This window comes from Macaca fascicularis, chromosome 2 (assembly GCF_037993035.2).
Source record: "Macaca fascicularis isolate 582-1 chromosome 2, T2T-MFA8v1.1".
Lineage (NCBI taxonomy): Eukaryota > Metazoa > Chordata > Mammalia > Primates > Cercopithecidae > Macaca > Macaca fascicularis.
In genome coordinates, this window is record NC_088376.1 from 28,937,365 (window position 1) to 28,959,183 (window position 21,819).

The window sequence follows — 21,819 nt, forward strand, 5'->3', positions numbered from 1 at the left end:
TCTGCCTTATGTCTAAATTGGGGTATTAATAATCTCTATCTCACAGTATTATAAGAATTAAATGAACAAAGTGCTCAAAAGTGTGAGCTCTTATGATTAGTTCTCAACATTTTACAAGTAATTAGTTAATTAGGAAGTATTAAAATGCAGGCATCATTTTTCCTAGCCAGTGTAATTTTCACAATAATATAAAATTATTTCCCCACAAACACAAATATGAAAAGCTTTAACTAATAAATTCAAGTCACTTAGATGCCATTTGACTTTCAAATGAATAGTTTGCTAAGTGCTGCTCAGGTCACCTAAATTTTTTAATGCCACTTACCAGTGGGCACTGATTTTGCACCAGGACATTTGCTCAATAAACATTCAACAAACAAGAAACAAAGTAACATTACCAGATTATTTCCTGTATCTTTTGGCCTTTGTGATCAGTGTTGCACCTACCTACAGAGAACAGCAGGGAATAGTTTGTGCATTAACAATTTTTGATTCAGTACTACTCACAATACAGTAAGTGGATCAATAGAGAATGAGCTCATTTATCTTACGGATTTTTTGAAATGTCAAATTAGTAGAATTAAGCTGTGAGCATTTCCCAAAATTATCATCAGGAGTAGAGGAAACATGGGCAACTATTAAATAAGTATAGACTGTGTTTATCTGCAAAATGCTTGTGATTTTGCTTGGCTGAAATATGGGCTATCACAGAGAATAGAAATTATAAAAAGTCATAATGCTGGATATGAAACAGTCACCACAGGGCCTGGCACACTGTAGCTCTTCAGAAAATGAGAATTCCTGTTCTCTGCTCCCTAGGCTATCACTGCTCTACATCAGCCAAGAGCTTGCTACAGTTGCTGCAGCCCCAGCATGCTACTTCAACAACTGTGCCATGGCACTGTCTTTCCAAGAAACTCTCACTGCTTCTGAACTTCCTAACTGACATGGCACTTAGCATTTACTGCCTGGTATCGTTAACACTCTTTCCACATGTTTCAGCCTATCTCCTCCGAACTGGATCACAAGCTCTTTGAGGGAACGTTTGTTTTTATACTTCTTTGATTTCACAGTATGCTGGGTGACCAATTGCTTAAGACCCACACACTCATATCACTTCTCTCATGCAAGGAAGCCTGTAGGAGCCATCTCCTATTATAAAGTTCAAAACTCAAAGTGATGTCTTGACTTAAGGTCATTAAGAGGACGTGCTAAAACAGGTTTTGAGGGGAATATTGTGGGGCAGAAAATATTAACGGAACTCTAGCCTAAAAAGAACGCTTACTTGATCCAGGTAGACTCCAACATCTCCTAATACTCCGTCACAGCAGCCTTATGGTTCAGTGAAGTTTCCCTTTACATATTTAAGGAGAGAAGTAAGTATTCACCTGGGTTCAAACCTTGCGTTTTCACTAACTGGTTGTGTGGCATTGGAAAGTTACTTTAATTCTCCATACTTTAGATTTGTCATCTGAAAAATGTGGATAATATCAATCTGCATCAGTTGGAAGTTTAGAAGAAAGAAATTATACTAAATATTTCAACAGCAGTAATTCAGTATAGAGAATTGGTTTTCCTGGGGTTGGAAGGCTGAATAAACAAAAAGGAAAAATAGAGGTAACACGGACATAGCAAATGCAGAAGGCTTAACCCTTAGGGCTGGATACACAGAGGGAAGAAGTGCAGTTATCAGAACATAGAAACACAGAGCAGGAGTTGTGACGAGTGTCAGTGAGCCAGGGTTCTGTCTTTGGACAAGATGGCGCCCCTGACTGATGCAAGATTGTCCGAGGAGGCCCAGTGAGTTTGGTTCTGGAATGAAGGCTGAAACCATCTGCTGCTGCTGAGGTGCCCGCGTCCACTGAGGGAACAGCATGCGCACCACAGCAGGCAGTCCCTTCTCCCTTCCTCCTGCCTGCCAGTCTTCCCTTGGTTCCTCTGGTAAGAAAAAGCAATTGAGGTCAGCTGGCAAAGAAGAATGAGTTTTACTGAGTACAAACCCCAGCGTTACAAAGCAAAATAAATAAAGGTGGGTTTGGAGTCCAGAGAAAATAGTATAATAGTCTATTTGTTATAAGAAAAAATAATAATAGTGCCAACCCCATAGATTTGCTTTAAAAATTATGGTATTGTGTTAGAACACTTAAAACAGAGAATGGAACATAAAAACAACTAATACATGTTCACTATTTATTATTGTATTGGTGTTGTCATATAATAGACATTCAGTAAGTATTTGGTTATACACTTGGTTGTGTATATGGTTGTGTCCCAGACCCAAATCTCATTTTGAATTGTAGCTCCCATAATCCCCACATGTTGTGGGGAGGGACCTGGTGGGAGGTAATTGAATCATGGGGACAGGTTCTTCCTGTGCTGTTCTGCTGATAGTAAATAAGTCTCACAAGATCTGACGGTTTTATAAAGGGCAGTTCCCTTGCACGTGCTCTCTTGCCTGCTGCCATGTAAAATGTGCTTGTGCTCCTCCATTGCCTTCTGACATGATTGTGAGGCCTCCCCAGCCATGTGGAACCATGGTCCATTTAACCTCTTTTTCTTTATAAATTGCCCAGTCTTGGGTATGTCTTTATTAGCAGAGTGAGAATGAACTAATACAACATTTGAATACATAAATGGTTGAATCTACCCTGTTATTTTCCTTCCTTTCTATTGTGCCTCTATCTAGCTTGTTCTCTTCTTCCTGCTTAAAAAATTTACATGCAATAATTCATGTTATCAAACATTTTCTAAAAAATTATGTAAAATGCTATATAGTGAAAAGTCTTCCTTTGAATTTGCTGATTCTTATTAAAATTTATGTATGCATTAATAAGCAATATACATATGCTGGCTCTCCTTAGCCTGCTTTCTACTGTTAGGGTTTTCTCTACTCTTTTTAAGTTCATTTCTTTCTGTCTTTGTCACTCACTCTTTTTCTTTCTTTCTTTTGCCTGCCTGCCTGCCTTCCATCCTTGATCTCTCTCTCTCTCCTCCCTCTGTCTCTTTTTGTTTTTTCTCTCTGCTTTTTCTTCCTTCCCTTCAGTTTCTTTTCCTTTCCTTCTTTTTATCCTTTATGACTCATTACATTCTTTGCAATGTCTATTCCCTTTTTTCCTTCAATTTTATCTTTGTGCATAAGATGGCTTTGCTTTTTTCTTTGATATCTTTGCTTAGATACTTCATCTTATCTTTAATCTCTTTTGTTATATCTTTTCTAAGATACTTAGTTTTTGTTTGTGGTCTTCTTTAATAACAGCAATAGCTTTATTAATATATTTTGAATTATTGTCTGTTGTTAGCATGATCTCTGCAAATATGAACGGTCTGTGTGATTCTTTGTGAGTTAAGCCTTCTCTACTTCTCCACTAAACTTGCTCACTTGTTGCTCTTACTTGTAATAAAGGAGGGTGATAGCTTTTGCACTTTAGGTTATGCACCTCACACTTAGGAAGTGTATTTTTGCTGATGCTTTCTGAGATTTGACATGCCAGGCCCTCTTGTCACATCTTCCCATCTCTCCTCGCGTTTGCCATCTATCAGTCCCAGTTTTTGCAGACTTTATGTATATTTATGAATTATAGCTGTCTCTTAGTTTAACTGAATATTGAACTTACTGGCTTTAAAAATATTCTTAATGCTTTAAAAATGTGATTTCTTTGAAGAGAAGTATAAAATGCAGACTATTTCATTATGTTCATATAAGCAATATTTATTCCTGTTTTTGATTGTCATAAAATTCTCTAGAGAGCATTTTGGGCAAATTTCCTAATTTTTTAATGTTTTGAGCTTTCCAAAGTAAGTGTACTTGGGGCTTTCATTCCAGGAGTGGGGATAGATATTTGCTAAATCAACCACCCTCTTTCACTGAGTCTCTTATAAAAGAGTTGCCTAGGGTGAGAAGTGTGAAGACCATCTAAATTAAATTTGTTTTTTTATTGGGAGAAGTACTGCTGGATCTTACTAATACCCTTGTTTTATAGAAAGCAATTTCTATGTTATTTATGATCATATAACATTACATCAGAGATAGAAAGAACCACAGTTGCATCTTGCCTAATACATCACTTGAAAGATGAAGAAACTGAGTGAAGAGTCTGAAACGGACTTGACCCATAGTTTCAAGGCCACAATGTGGACCAGAAAGAGGGCATATGTAAAAGTAAGTTGGAGGATCTAGGAAAAGTCTAGGATCTAGGAAAGGGTCTAAGCCACTGTCCAGAGTACACATTCTAGTGGGCAGGGCAAATGTATATCACAAGTTTGCCTACATAGCCACTTCTTACTTCATCTTACTTTTGCAGGCTAAAACAGTAAGCTGGAGGAGGTAATGATTCTACATAAGGGGAGCCCCATATGTTAATCTTGCTTCATTCTTCTTAAATGCACGCTCTAGTGTGCTAATCTCTCAAGTCTCTTTTTATATGGAACCACAGAGACAACTACAGCTTTGCATCTAGACTATCTAATTAGTGCTTTCAGAATCTTCCAATGTTACTCAGCTTATCTCTATTGTATTTCAGGATGGAACAAACAGGCAGTGATAGTTAGGCAGGCATAGTTCCTCTTCTTGGTATAAAAGAAGATGCTCTCTTACCACCAATCAGCATGGTGCAGATGGAGAAGATCTTTTCTGCATCTGTATTAGCAGAGACGTTCCCAAAACCCACGCTAGTCAGGCTGCTCAGCGTGAAGTACAGCGCGGCAATATAGGCACTTCGGATCGACGGGCCCCCCAAGGTATTGTTGCCATAGTACGGAGATTCCAGTCTCTTTCCCAACTCATGAAGCCAACCTGCAATGGAGGAAATAATGCAAATGAGAGAACAAAAAGTAAAGTCTCAGTATTAACACATGGGAGTAATGATAAATAATATTTGGGGAAGTAATAATTTGCTCAGGGGAAGAAGAAGGTAAAAAGGAAATTAAAGGCAAGTTATTACATTTCATTCTTTAAAAGTGAAAATATAATTTTCCTCATGCTGTTCTCTATAATACACACAGCATATAAACATGAATTCCAGAGTGGATTGATGGACAGAGCTAAACAAGTTACTCTAATGCAAGAAACAAACTGCAGGGATGGCTACTCTCAGAAGCAGTGTTGCTTATTTCACTTGCCCTGTTAAGCTCATCTCATTTGGAATTATAAGAAGAAACAAAGAGTTGAGTAAATATTTCAAAACCCAAAGTGATGATAAATTACAACAGCCATGAGTCTAGATGTCAGAGGTGAGAAGTCTAGAAGTCTAGGTGAGATAGACTTTATTTCCATTCTGTAAAACTCTTCCCCTTTGTATTCACTTGGGGAGGTATCCACTCATCTTACAAATCTTAGCTCATGTTACTTTACTCAGGAAGTGTTCTCTGCAGTCCCATTTTAAAATCAGGGTTGAAAGGGGGAAAATGCACAAGTAATGAATACCTGTAATCTATCAGAACTGAAAGCCCCTCTACAAACTGTTTTATGATACTATGTATATATGTTTCAAAATGTATCAAATTAAATGCTTTATAAATATATATAGTTAATTGTATATTAATTATGTTGTCAGAAAGCTGTAAACAACCTGTATTAATAAACATGAGAAGACAGCAAGTATAAACTTAATATTATCTAGAATTTAAACACAACACAAAAATCACTTTAAAATTATTTATTGAAAATATTTGTCCCTTAAGATTTTATACTTTATAATTCTCTCTTTCTCTCTCTATGTGTGTGTGTTGTAACAAGCAATAACAATGCAGCTCAACTCATAAGATTCATAAGGCTTTTTGTAATGGATACTAACTACTACTTTCTAATAAATACTTCATTGAATGGCTGCTCAAGAAGAGATGAAAAACCATTACACTCTTAAGTAGTAATAATATTATCATTATCAACTAAGCTTATATATGATAAAACTGTGCTAGGTAATTAAAATGCAAATTTGAAGCAGCTGGGAATTCCTTGAGACCAAGGAGAAGTGCTTAGGGGCAAGTACTGGGCCTTATTCCTTCTGTGTTGCTACAGAGTGTTTTTCATCCTTTAACTTGCATCAGAAACACCTAGAGGGCTTGCTAAAGAGGGTCTAAACCAAGCATTTATTTGGTTCTTTTGGTCCTGTATTCTCTGAATGAAATCACTTTGCGTATCATTTACTTTCCTTAATAAAATAGGATAAAAATGTGTGTCGGAATGCACAGATGATATGCTTGCTTAATGTCTGTTAGTTTACACATGTGTGAGATGGTGTGTCTCTGAAGTGGTTCAGGGAGCAACACACAGACAAACAACTGACCTAATTTTGTTGATATCTCTTTTCTGTCTAGCCAACTGTTTGGTCTATTTTGAAAAACATCTCATTCTTTAAAAGGATTGCCCTAAACTGTGTTACAGCTGATGAAGCAGAAGCAATAATGATGATGAAAAAAACTGGTAACACAGAAAGGAGGTAACACCCACAAATCCAGGGATTGGCTATGTGGGCCAAAGAAAACTGTTTCACAGAATGGCTCTTCTGAAATGAGAGCACATGTTCCACTGTAACAAGACAACATGTGACTGAACTGTTACAGAAGAAGCAATTTAACCAATTTGGAATCCAATCATTTTTTATGCTGGAGAAACTCATGTCTTTAAAGGAAAGGATGTCCTAGAACAGCCTGTTTCTGCTGCTCAAATATTTTTTTTCCTAAAGAACATTTTGAAGGAAACAGCATACACAACATAAAGTAGAATCTAAATATACTGAGTGCACTGACTTATGATAAAAACAAAAGATATCATAAAACAATCTCATAATTAGTAAAATTGATTCCATGAATATAATAGGTTTATGAAATAAATAATCAATGTCAAAGACAGAACGACTCTTAAGAGTCATTCCTAGAAGAGTTTATCATTAGCATGATAATTCAGTTGCTGTATTTTTCATTGCATACTTACCATAGACCCAGTATTTTGCTTAATTACATACTTTTAACTCTAAACAGGAGTTTCTTATTTTACTCTTTAGATTTCCTACAACAGTATACTTTGGTTTACTATTTACATGTGTGCATTCACAATGTGTACAGGTGTGATCTGTTTTATACAACAGATGTGTTCCTAAAAACTCTGATTTATGTTAGCATATGGTAAATTAACATGTTTTAGGTTTAATATAAGGAATGTGAGCATGTTATTTAAGGAAAACCTACGGAGAATCTCTGTGGTTATATAAAATACTTCAGTAATATGAAAAACCACCCAGTACAAGATAAGCTTGTTAAATCAGATTTAGATGTTTGCTAAACGATATGTGTGTGGAGAGAAAGGGGAAAAGTAATCAGCAAGTACTTAATCACACCTATAATTCAAAATGGTGTGCTACTTAATTTGGTATGAGTGAGCCATGTTGTAAAAGAAGTTAGCTAGCAGCAAGAATGGGGCCCAGGTGAGGGTTTCCTTGTTAGCAGGTTAGTACATGGTCAACATTTTACTAACTGCTGCCTGTGCTCTAGATACTCTGCTAAAATGGTACATCCCATCTCATTTACGTGCACTAACCCTATGGAATAGGTACAATTACAGTCCACATTTTGGTTCATTATTTCATTAATAATCACAAAGAGTTAGGAATTGTTATCTCTTTTAAAGATGTGAAAAATATGGCTCAGGGACATTAAATAACTTGTTCAAAGTGGCATTATCAGAATTTTAACCCAGAGGTAATCATTTTGCTGTATTTTTTTTCCTCCAGTTGTCTCTTGGGCATATTTTGATTCTTTTTTCTTCAGTTTTATTGAAGTATAATTGATAAATAAAAATTGTATATATTTATAGTATACAACATGATGTTTTGATATACATATACGTTATGAAATGATTACCACAATCAAGCCCAGTAACATATCCATCAACTCACATTATCTTTTTTTGTGTGTGGTGAGAACATTTAAGATTTATTCTTAGCAGTTTTCAAGCTTTAAATACATTATTAACCTTACAAGAGTTCATTTGTATAGTTATCTCGTGATGCTGTACAAAATATCATTTCAAATTATCATTTTAAATTGTGCTATGTTGAGATCATTATTAAATAAGTTTGCACTTCCCACTTTAGTGGGAAAATGTGTCCCAAAAGCATAACCACATACCAGAGAAAATAGAATTATCCAAATGCAGTCTACAATATAGACATAGTATGCCTTGGTATTTAGAACCTGGATATTACTTTAACAGTAAATAAGAAGTATCAAATGCAAATTCCAAGAATTTAAAAATACTCTTACTAACATTTGCTTCCTCTCTCTCCACAATTCTGAAGGTCCACTTAATCAACCTCGTGGACTTCATTAGGATGAGAGGTGGAAAAGCACTGTGATGTTTGATGTAAAAGGTGGCAGGCGGTTTGCTGGGAGAGGCAGAGCATTGGAAGAAAATGATTATGATGGGGCACAACATGGGAGCTTCTCCACCCTCTTCAGCCTCCTAAGCAAGGGCCTGAAGCATGGGACTACTCAGCTGCAGAAGTGACTGAGAGATATCAGGATAAGTTTCAGAAGTCTGAGTGTGTGTGTGTCTTTATGTCTGTGTAAAGGGAGATGGAGTGGGATGGTTATTGGTGAAGTATTTATTACTGCTACAAATACTGAATAAGAGCAAATATCAGAGAAAAGCTTGAGATTTCATCTCTATTGCTCTTAAAATATCTATACTTCATAGCATTGATTACAAACATCATTGAAAAGAAACATACTTACATATCTGTCTCTGTGCTTCAAGGTTAATCTAGTGCCCATGACTATAATTTTTGGGGTGTTTTTGTTGTTGTTTTTCTTTAAAAACACTTTTTGTTATGAGATAATTTTAGATTTACACAAAAGTTCAAAGTGTACAGACAGCACCTGTATAGCCCACATCTTTCGCTAGTTTCCTCCAGTGCTGATATCTTATGTTATCACAGCACATTTGTAAAAACTATAAAACTAACATTGGTACATTACTATTAACTAAACTATAAATTTTTCACATTTTAATTTCAGAGACAGAGTCAAAGAGGTTAGAGACTTGGATCCCAAAGCTCACTCTGAACCCTTCACCCCTTTTCCGTTTTATGAGATGTGATCAAGGATAAGGCTAGAACGGCACAAAGCTGTAACGGCATTTAGTGTTGATTTGTTGTTTTACTTAGAAGGCACCAGTAAATTTAGGTCCCAATTCGGCAGGAAAGCAGTTATTACTTGGAATTCCCACTAATGTCAGACTTTGATTCTCACAGAATAAGAAGTATCTTACATTTCTGAATTCGTACAATCTACTTTTGAGATAAACATCTGAAACAAAAGTAATTAATCATAAAATAGTAAAGACTGGACTTTGAGTCAGGAAATTGGGGGTCCTATGCTTGGTCTTGCTACTAATTGGGTAGCTCTGTGATCCTTCATAGAATTCCATTTTTTAAACTTAAATATGAAGTGATTGGATTGAGTAATCTCTAGGTTCCCTTTCACATCTAAGATTTTGTGAAATAATATTCTGTAAAGCTTCTTCACAAATGACTGACCTTTTTTAAAGGCAAAATTCTGTGTAAAAAGTATGACTTTTTGAATTTATCTTTCATTTGTTTTAATTATTCGAGGGAAGATCCATCAGCAAATATTGATGGAATAAAGATGGCAGATTTTCACATTCTCATGTATGTGTCACTTGTGCTCTATTTCCATGCTGAACAACCTTCCAGAACAAGCAATATTACATATTGTTAGTACTGTCAAGAAAAAAATGTGGCATTTGCATTAAACTAGTCCAGAGGCTGCCAGTTCATAATAGTCTAAATGAAAGTTGAAAAGTTTGTATGATAGGAAGTTTTTGAACATTCATTACTAAAGTACAGCATTTCACTTAAGCAATGATTAATTGAAAGATTGTACAGTATTGTAAATTGCCAAAATAGGCCATCATCACATGTACAAAAAAAAAAAAAAAAAAAAACATATGAAAACAAAAGACAAGCAAACAAAAAAAACCCCTAAACAATCTGAAGCCACAGTTGAGCAGCTACTGTAGAGCTCTCTGGTTGATTCTAAGAAGAGAAAGAACAGGCCATCTGTTTCCAGTTAACTGGGGCACTTCCAAATGCCTCTTAAATCTCAGCTAATAATAGAAAAAAGTGTAACAAAGATTAGGCTCATGGTTAAGTTGGCAGAATATAAACTATGAACTGTTGCATTTAACCTTCCTACATAAAGTACTTACAATTCACAATGCTTTCAGATCTGTGCCCCAACATGGGCATTTATTTCATGGGTAGTTGCTCTAGTGTTTCTTGTGGTTTAAATAGGTTTGTGGGACATACATTTGTGCCTGAGCTCAGAGTATCATTTACAAAGGAAACTGTTTACTCAGTAAGAAAATCTTAACTGAAAGTGCTCATCACTTGCATTACATCAGGACAAAAACATATTTTAGGAAGGCAATTTGGGATAAAAATAAGTAAGTCCAGCCAAATTATTTTATTATTGATATGCTAAAGTTTACATTAATAGTCTGCCTCAAATTTCCTCTTGTCCTCTCTTTTTTCTCGAAGTTTCAGGCTGGTGAAAAGCTGGAGAGGAAAAATGAAGTGACAGGTCTCCTCTCAAATTTGCATATAATTTCTCAACTGTTTTTGGTAGTTTCCTGACAGCCATTTTACTTAAAATGATAGGGTTTTGCATCTATTGAAAACGAATCTCAAGTTTCCCTGGTTTGCAAAACTTCAAAAGAAAATTATAATTACGTTTTTTCCCAAAAACATTGGAGGGGGATGCATTTTCTAACATTTCAATCATAAAAGTAAATGTAAAATAAATTAGACCATATAATATGCTTGAGTATTGTATACAAAAATCCTGTTAGAAAGTTCACTGGATTTTGTTTACCTTAGCTTGGTATTGAAACTGTTCTACCGAGAGCAAACAAAGCAGAAGTTAAAAAATAACAAAAATCAGAGCCGAACTGAAGGAGATAGAGACATGAAAAACCATTCAAAAGATCAACAAATCCCAGAGCTTGTTTTTTGAAAAAATTAATAAAATAGACCATCAGCTAGATTAATAAAGAAGAAAAGAGAGAAGATTCAAATAACCATAATCAGAAATGATAAGGGTGATATTACCACCGACCCCAAGAAAAAACAAAGAACCATAAGATAACTCTCTGTTCACATAAACTAGAAAATCTAGAAGAAATGGATAAATTCCTGGATACATACACCCTCCCAAGGTTGAACCAGAAAGAAATTGAATCCCTAAACAGACGAATAACTAGCTCTGAAATTGAGGCAGCAATAAATAGCCTACCAATCAAAAAAAAAAAAAAAAAATTCCATGACCACACAGATTTCTGGCTAAAGTCTACCAGATGTACAAAGAAGAGCTGGTACTATTACTACTGAAACTATTCCAAAAACCTGAAAAGGAGGGAAGGAGGGACTACTTCCTAACTCATTCTATGAGGCCAGCATTATCCTGATTCCAAAACCTGGCAGAGGTACAACAAAGAAAGGAAACTTCAGGTCAATATCCTTGATGAACATCGATGCAAAAACCCTCAAAATACTAGCAGACTAAATCCAGCAGCACATCAAAAAGCTTATCCACCACAATCGAGTAGGCTTCATGCCAGAGATGCAAGGTTGGTTCAACATACACAAATCAATAAATATGATACATCACATAAACGGAACTAAAGACAAAAACCAGACGATTATCTCAATAGATACAGAGAAGTCTTTTGATAAATATCAACATCCCTTCATGTTAAAAACTCTCAATAAGTACTGAAGGAACATACCTCAAAATAAAAAGAGCCATATATGACAAACCCACAGCCAACATCAGGCTAAGTGGGCAAAAGCTGGAACCATTCCCCTTGAAAACTGCAAAAGACAATGATGCCCTCTCTTACCATCCTATTCAACATATTATTGGAAGTTCAGACAAGAGAAAGAAATAAAGCGTATTCAAATAGAGAGGAAATCAAACTGTCTCTGTTTGCAGATGACATGATTCTATATATAGAAAATCCCATCGCCTCAGCCCAAAAGCTTCTTAGCAGATACACAACTTCAGCAAAGCCTCAGGATACAAAATCAATGTGCAAAAATCCCTAGCGTTTCTGTACATCAACAATGGTCAAGCTGAGAGTCAAATCGCGAATGAACTCCCATTCACAATTGCCAAAAAAAAGCAATAAAATACCTAGGAATACAGCTAACTAGGGAGATGAGAGATTTTGTATTTCTACTAAGAGAACTACAAAAACACGTCTCAAGAAAATCAGAGATGACACAAACAAATAGAAAAACATTCTATGCTCATGCATAGGAGGAATTAATATTATTAACATGGCCTTACTGCCCAAAGCAATTTATAGATTCAATGCTACTCCTATTAAACTACCATTGACATTCTTCACAAAACTAGAAGAAAACTATTTTTAAATTCATATGGAACCAAAAAAGGGCCTGAATAGTCAATACAATCCTAAGCAAAACAAACAAAAGCAAAAACAAAAAAAAACAAAGCTGGAGGCATCATGCTACCCAACTTCAAACTATACTACCAGGCTACAGTAACCAAAAGAGCATGGTACTAGTACAAGAATAGGCACATAGACCAATGGAACAGGATAGGAAATCCAGAAATAAGACCACACACCTACAACTGTCTGATCTGTGACAAACATGACAAAAACAAGCAATGGGGAAAGGATTCCCTATTTAATAAATGGTGCTGGGAAAACAGGCTAGCCATATGAAGAAGAATGAAACTGGACTGCTTCCTTACACCATATACAATAATTAACTCTAGATGGATTAAAGACAGGAATACCATTTGTCCCAGCAATCCCATTACTGGGTATATACCCAGAGGAACATAAATCATTCTATTATAAAGAGATGCATGTGTACGTTCATTGCAGCAGTATTCACAAGAGCAAAGACGTGGAATCAACCTAAATGTCCATTAATGACAGACTGGATAAAGAAAATGTGGTAGATACACAACATGGAATACTATGCAGTCATAAAAAAACAAGATCAAGTCTTTTGTGGGAATATGGAAGGAGCTTTGTAGGCTATTATCTTCTGCAAACCAACGCAGCAACAGAAAACCAAATGCTACATGTTCTCACTTACAAGTGGGAGCTAAATGATGAGAACACATGGACACAGAGAGGAGAACACCACACATTGCAGCCTTTCAGAGGGCAGAGGGTGGAAGGAGGGAGAAGATCAGGAAAATCAACTAATGGGTACTAGGCTTGATACCTGGGTAATGAAATAATCTGTACAAAAACTCGCATGAAACAAGTTTACCTAGTAACAAACCTGCGTTTGTACCTCTAAATTAAAAGTTAAAAATTAAGAAACTGTTCTAAAGGACTTTTCTTCATGTTTCTAGGAAATGTCCAAGTCTCAAAAGGAAACACCAAGTTTTAGGTGTCAGCCTTTGTTAGAAGAGTGGATTCTGACTCATATGCATTTAAAAACATATAAGTAACTTTGTTTCATGGCTTGACAGGTGTGAAAAACAGTAAGTAGTGGGAGTTTGCCTGAACATTCCAAAATAAGTTTTCAGCCAGTGTGTGGTGAAGCAATTGGCCTTGAAGTAAACACAGGGCAATGACGTTGTCTTGGAGAGACCTAAAGTGGGGCACAGTCATTTTGAAAAATGAGAAGTAGATAGAATGCAGAGAGACAGCACACAGGAGACCAAGAAATGCAGTGAAATGCAGAAGAGAAACATGAGTAGAGAGAGATGTGTTAGACCCCGGTAATGCAGTAAACCTTGATAACCCAGAAGGCAAGCAATGCAGCATATAAAAGTGCATACACGATCTTGTCCTGTAATTATGTTGCCTGACTTTTTTATGTCTTAGTTCTGCCTCTTAGTGGTTATGTAATGCAAGTTTACTTATTCTTCTTCTGTCAGTCTTCTTCTCACTAAAATGGAGAACACAATAGTAACTCACTTCATAGGCTGTTGTGAGGTTAAGTGACATGATTCACATAAAGTGCTTAGCAGAATGCAGTATTACATGTTGGAAGCACTCAATGTAAGGCTTTTATTAGTGCTGGTGCTGTTGTTTTAAATATGAGATTTCTGTTTTACTGAAAATTATGCAGACTTCAAAAATCCTTCATTATTGAAAACCTATATAAAATATTAATTCAGCATCCCAATTTCATAGGTAGAAAATAATATACACAATTGCATCATTCTCAGAAATCAAAGATCTTGTAACATTCATATTTACAAATGACACTTTCCATTATGAGGTACCGAAGACATTAAATGGTTAAGACATAGACTCAGAATATTTTCTGGCATTGATTTGTTTTGCTGTTATTTGATTCCCTATGATAAAAATAGTATGTTGTAATGATCTTTTTTCTGTTTGTGTAGGAGACCATGATTTAATGTGCTAAGTACTTTATATATTATTTAATTTAATCCTACATCACATAATTTAATTTCTTACAACTCTAAGAACTATGTATTACAATCTGAAATGTTGACATTAAAATATTGGTACTTAAGAAGGTTTAAGCAAAACAACCAAGGGTGGACATCTGTTAGGGAGAAGGACCAGGTTTTGAATCTGGGTTTGTCTGAATTGAAAGTCATTACACTTTTTAATATGCTCCTATCTCCTGATCCTTCTTGTTAGTCAAAGTTTTGATATTAATGAACTTCTGATAGACTTCATCTCTTTCATAGAAATAGCTATCCCAGTAATTTTTCTCCATTTCACCTGCAAATAGGAATTTCTCACGTTGTCTACTGTCTACTTAACTGTCTCCATCATCTAGGACATGTGGTCTGCAGACCTTGTATTATTTTTATGTTGAATATGAAAACTTTTCTGAACACTTCCCCAGCCCTTCTCGCAGAAAACCTAGCTATTATTCCAAAGGTAGCTGGTGGGAAGGTGTTTTAATGTTCTGTGTATGCAAAGATTTCGGTAATATAAGACCTTTTTGGAACCACAGACTGAACTCTCAGCAACTTCCCAATGACTCATTTTCTAGGAATAGAACTCTTTGGTTACTGTCTTATGAACTTTGCAAGATATTGATATAGGTCATACCTATGCTGTGAAGAAATTTATAACCTCATAGCTTTTGTTTATAGGAACCCATTTTTCTATGTAATTTCTTGGACCTTATCAAAAATATTGAATAAACTAAGAACTTCAAATCACATTTTAACCATACAATTTATTGACATTTGACTTCTAATTTCACTTACAGACACCAACTATCTGTTTAGAAATCCATTGTTTGGCAACTATAATGCCTTTTCAATGGATTTGAAACAATGGAAAGAAGGACAAAAAGTGGTTTAGCCTCCAGCATGGCATACAAAAGCTGGTTTAATTCACATTATAACCAAAGTACAGTATCTGGTTTTAAATAGATAAACCTAAGTAGAATTAACAGCGGTTTTTTTAAAAGCACTGTGAGAACAATGGGCCAATATCCTTTAAACATTGAAGGATATGACTAGTCGATATCTAGATCTAACTCCCCATCTTCCTTTGAAGATAGAGGTTGCTTACCCCTGTTGCATTAATTTTTGTGTTTCTGTTCCTGGCCTTGTCCATTGGTACCCTTTGGTGCTTTGCCCTGTGACACTCACGATATTATATGAGATGAGACATTGTATTAATCAAAACCATGGATAAATCTGAATCACCAACTCAAGACAAAAGGGAAAGGAAAGGAGATTTGAGAAAGGAGAAAGATACACATCGCACGAAGAAGGAAATATTTATTGACTATAGAGCAAATGTATAGGAAGAAAGGGACAAATGCCACAGGATCAAGAACAATGATATTTTTGATTCAAAAGTAGGCAAAAGTGGAAAGAAGAACAGGACAAAAGTGGCTGATTGCTAAGAAGCAAAGTCACAGTTTTGGGTGTTCAACCTCCCTTATTGTTCAAGACTATATCATATCACTTAGTCATGAGGCTAACAGCAAATTCAGCAGCTATCCACTCTAATATTTAAACTTACAACATTCAGTTAAATAACATCTAGCTCCTGGCCATCTACCGCAAAACCAAATTTACTTCATATCTTGTATGTCATATCAATTTTGGGACAATTCTGATTATTAGAAAGTTATTTCTGGTGCAGGGAACATTAATATACATATCTACCTGAGTGGTTTGGGGATATCAAAACCATACAAGCCAACAGAAATTTAATTTGCACAATTGCCTAAGTCTTGACCTACCAATCTGGAAAAATGTCTCCATTATATGTCATTGGGTGGTATTTTCCAGAAACTCCAATTTTGGGAAGCATGTTTTAATTTCCATGAGGCAAATTTTACAGGTGTCCTTCAGGGACAGAGCTCTCCAACTTTGGCCAGGTACCAGAAGTGGCAAGAGGCACAGCAACAATGGGAAAAGGGAAGTCCAAGAACACCAGAGCACAGCAGTAGCATAGCCCAGCAGGACCAAGGGAACAGCGTCAGGGATTCTCAGGGAGAAGCTAAGAAGCCAGGGCTCTGGCTTTTCCAGGCCTTGGTGGAAGGCAGAGTTTGGCTCCAGTTTCCACAAGAGCTAAGAATCCAGGAACACATGATTCTCTTTGCTGTCACAGCCCTGACACATTTAAAATCTAGTGTTGAGTCCAAATCTGCCTCCGTTGCTTCTCCACTCTCTGGCCCTATTTCTACTCTCTTAAGTAATATTACAGCAATTTTCAATGTTTAAAAATAAAATTGTCAACACCTCAGCTCCAACTTCATCCCCTCTATATGGTAGTCTTTTTCAAGGTCATATGACAACACTTCCTGTGCCTGCTCTTCCTTTTCTGAACATTCTGCAGATTGTCAAAGTCTATCTTTGATATTTTGTACTAGAACTGAACCGAACATAGTCAACGTTGTTTTTTCTTCATTTGTTTTTGCCAGCAATTGCCCCTTCACGACAAGATTTGATTCCTAAATGTTCTGTTCTCACATCCTGTTCCCAGTCAAGTTTACTTTCAGACCAGTTCCCTTTGCATTTCCTTCCACTACTATTGAAGGGGAGACTTACCTTGAGCCATGAGACTACAACATTAATTTCATTGAGTCCATCTATCCGATAGTCTCTTGCCCTTAATTAGCTGATTAAAAATTCTCTCCATTAAAAAATATTTAGTGACCATGCACAATGTTCAGGCTGTTGCATGAGATACAAAAATAAGGAAGAAAGGTCTTTATTATCCTGCAGTCTATTGGGGAAACTCTAATACAAATGTAAATAAGGCAATATAAGGTTGACTCTACTTAAAGTCCTCCTAGCTGGATCAACTAGAAAGAGTTTAAAGAAGGAGGAAAATATTCAAATTGTACTGTACAGAATGAGTAGAATTGGATGAACAGAGATGGAGAAAAAGCACATTTAGGACAGTTGAAAGGACATGAATAATAATCACAAAGCCAGGTAAATATAAAGCATTTATGGGGAAAGAAATTCATGTGAATTGCCTCAAATTAACGGTACAAAATGGGAAGTCATGTAAAGTATATTTAACTTACAAGTTTTCAAACTTTAAATGTTTTCCTTTTCTTCCAAGGTATCAAAATCAGAACCCATAAAAAAAGCTTGGTTTGGACTGATATTTAATATAATGGCCCATTCTCTTCCTCTGTGTGTGTGTGTGTGTGTGTGTGTGTGTGTGTGTGTAACAGGGAAACCACAAATGGTGTGGGGATGGATTTAGTATAATTCTTCCTAGAATCAGCAAGTTCGTTCAACTTTATTTTGAAATACTCATAATGCAAAAATAATGCACATTTTAAATTTTAGAAATAATTTTAAGAGACTTTTTCATATATTTTTTGGCTATTTGTATACCTTCTTTTGAGAACTGTCTATTCATGTCCTTTGCCCACATTTTTATGGGATTATTTATTTTTTTCTTGCTGATTTGCTTGAGTAGATTCGGAATATTAGTCCTTTGTCAGATGCATAGTTAGAGAATGTTTTCTCTCACTCTGTGGGTCATCAGTTTACTCTTCTGATCATTTCTTTCTTTTTAGTTTAATTAGGTCTAATCTACTTCCTTTTTGTTTTGTTGTGTTTGCTTTTGAGTTCTTGGTCACGGACTCTTTGCCTAAGCCAATGTGTAGACGAGTTTTTCTGATGTTATATTCTAGAATTTTTATGGTTTCAAGTCTTAGATGTAAGTCTTTGATCCATCTTGAGTTGATTTTTGTATAAGGTGAGAGAGGAGGATCCAGTTTCCTTCTACATGTGGCTTGCCAGTTATCCCAGCACCATTTGTTGAATATTATATTTTTGTTTGCTTTGTTGAAGATCAGTTAGCTGTATTTGGGTTTATTTCTGCGATCTCAATTCTGTTCCATGGTCTGTGTGCCTATTTTTATAACAGTACCATGCTGTTTTGATATCTATAGCCTGTTGTATAGCCTTGTAGTATATCAGGTAATGTGATACCTTCAGATTTGTTCTTTTTGCTCAGTCTTGTGTTGGCTACGGAAGCTTTTTGGTTCCATATGAATTTTATAATTGTGTTTTTCTAGTTCTTTGAAGAATAGTGATGGTATTTTGATGGGAATTGCATTGAATCTGTAGATTGCTTTTGGCAATATGGTCATTTTCCTAATACTGATTTTATAATGAGATACCACCTTACTCCTGCAAAAATGGCCATAATCAAAAAATCAAAAAATAATAGATGCTGGCACACATGTCATGAAAAGGGACTAGTTTTACACTGCTGGTGGGAATGTAAACTAGTACAACCACTATGGAAAACAGAATGGAGGCTCCTTAAAGAACTAAAAGTAGAACTACCATTTGATCCAGGAATCCTACTACTGGGTATCTACTCAGAGGAAAAGAAGTCATTATATGAAAAAGACACTTGCACACAAATGTTTATAGCAGCACAATTTGCAATTGCAAAAATATGAAACCAGCCTAAATGCCCATTAACCAATGCATGGATACAGAAAATGTGACACAAACCCCCCCACACACACACACTCACACACACAATGGAATATTAGTCACAAAAAGGAATGAAATAATGGCATTTGCAGCAATCTGGAATGGAACTGTAGACCATTATTCTGAGTGAAGTAACTCAGGAATGGAAAATGAAATATTGTATGTTCTCACTTATAAGTGAGAGCCAAGCTATGAGGATGCAAAGGCATAAGAATGATATAATGGACTTTGAGGACTCAGGAGGAAAGGTGGAAGGAGGGTGAGGGATAAAAGATTACACAATAGGTATGCTGTACACTGCTTGGTGACAGATGCACCAAAATCTTAGAAATCACTACTAAAGAACTTATTCATGTAACCAAAACCCACCTTTCCCCCAGAAATTATTGAAATAAAATAAAAATATACATAAAAAGAAATAATTTTAAGAGAAATAACAAGGAAAAAGATACTGAGGCTTTGAGATACTGCGGTAGAAATCTCTCGGAATTTATTTTAGGATTTATCTTAGGGTCATGCAGTCTGACCCAATAAATGTACAATCATGACAAAGCTTTTCAGTCTTTAGAAAAGATTATACTCAAGATTTCAAGTTGCTGGCATTCAATCCTTATGCTGGTGTTGAGATAATAATTTCTAATCATTGTGGATCATCATCACTATGACGCAACAATTATAAATACTGTTAAGGATCTTTCAGGATATTGCAAAATTCTTTCATCTGCAGTGATTTCATTTAGATTTATCCCCTTTCACTTTTTCAGTAAACTAGGTAATCCATTTGTCATTTCAATTGCTTAAACTGATCAGTCTCTTGGCCCTATCTTCCTTATACCTCCCACCCCACTGGAGGTCTCAACACACTTTAATTTCTGGTTATCTGCCTACAGGTAAATACTAGGCTGACTGCTTTGTGAACATAGGGATTATGGTCTCTCTTACACACTTGATTCCCAAGCCTAGCTCAGGATGAGGCACCTAATATGCACTTGATTAATATTTGTTAAATGATAAAAAATGTATTTCTAAATTGTAAATACCACAGAATAGATACTCTTGCTTTGCATATAAAACAGGATTTGGGTTTACAGAATGGTTTGAACTGCAGCCCCCACCAATACTTAATAATTTATCTTTAGGTAAGCTAATTCTCTAAGTTTCAGCTTTTTCAGCTAAAATATGGAACTAAAAATGCCTTCTTGTTTGCTGAGAGCATTTAAGAAAATAATTTTGTTCTGGCACGGTGCAGGGTGTATTGTTCCTGCTTAAAATGACAGTTCTTTCTTCACCTTTTCTGCAGTCTTCTGTTACTTTGTCACAAAAAAATTGTATTATTTAAAAATAAGTTAGCTTTCTGATTTGGAAGATTAGTTGATAATTTTCATTATAAACTCTGTATATATCTACAAATAAACATGTGCCAGTTGGGAAATTCAAATGTTAAAATACCATGATCTGTAAATGTAGATAGAAACTAAGATATAATGACTATTTCTAAGACATCAGTATCATATAGCAAAACCATATAGTTTCTGATTTGTCCTACTGAGGTGTCTAATATCTGAAGGAGGATATTTTGACCCAACTGTTTGGATTGTAATGATATTTGACCTCCATCTCCACCTAGTTACCATCATTTGTACTATCTCATGTTCTTTGCATCTTGACTAAAGAAATAAACACATATTTTAATTATTATATCCAATTAGTAAACACAAGTGGTAGCAATGAGGCAAACGCAGTTGGATATATTTAAAACAGAGTACGGTAAAATTGATTAGTCCTCCAAACAAAACAAAACAAAAAGACCTGACTGGGATTATACATTCTTTAGGAACATTAAAGACAGCAAGCATTGATTTTTAAAAAATTAGACTTAGTAGAAATAATAAAAAATAAAATTAACAATGACTAAAAACGCACAGATTAAAATTTGTAACTGACCCAAAATTGATGAAAGAATAACATTTTCTTGGTGAAAATTAGCTCACTAAAACTTAAATTGACAAAAATTGAGCATTGTAGACATGTTACTAAAATATCAATGTATCTGATAGGAACTTTTAAAAATTGATTAGTGAATTAAATCTTTGGTAGTAAAGTTTATACCAAAAGAACTTAATAAAAAATAATTTCAATAAAATCAAAAAGGAAACATAAAGGAATTGTTTAACTCTACTGTATAAGAATTTGATTTAAACATTAAATTAGTTTAATGAAATTGTAGAAAGTACACTTTACATAAAAGTCACACAGGTTGCTATCATTCTAATGAGAATGTCTGTATTAGGAAACACACAATAGAAATGTCCTTAGGGCTCAAGACAGTGAAGACAAAAACGCTTAAAATGGGAGGTTCAAAATGGTAGATGAAAATATCCTATACTTATTAAAATGTATTGAGTATTTGGTCAAATAAAGATTTTAAAAAAATTATCCAATTTGTACCTCTGAAAGTAATTATTGACTTATATGAAAGAGAGCATTTTATTAAAATAATCCCATTTAGCTCATTACCCAAAGATGTAATATGTCCTTTCTAAAGAATAAAAAGTAGTTGTTGCACCAATTTTGAAAAAAGTGTCAAATTCTAACAATTCTATAACTTGGCAGTGATAATGAATTGCAGTTCTTCTTTCTCTTCTCCCTCCTTCTCTCTTACACACACATGTGTGCATGTGAACACACACCCACAGTCAATATGGTCATGATATTTGTAAAGAATGACCACCATAAGATGGCTTGCTTATACCATTCACTAAGGGTGTTGTTGATGGAGAAATCACAGTCACATATCCTCAGCTGCCAACAAAATAATACTAGATT

The 21,819-nt window shown here is 35.3% G+C and overlaps 1 protein-coding gene across 3 annotated transcripts in view; it reads right to left on the minus strand.

Annotated features, from left to right (window-relative positions):
- KCNH8 (potassium voltage-gated channel subfamily H member 8) overlaps positions 1-21,819 on the minus strand; it is a 380,763-nt gene that overhangs the window by 82,378 nt on the left and 276,566 nt on the right. For all 3 annotated transcript variants that reach the window (XM_005545676.4, XM_074033725.1, XM_074033726.1), the window contains one exon: positions 4,595-4,792. In XM_005545676.4, coding sequence (XP_005545733.2) covers positions 4,595-4,792 — 198 coding nt within the window. The remainder of the gene's footprint in view (positions 1-4,594; positions 4,793-21,819) is intronic.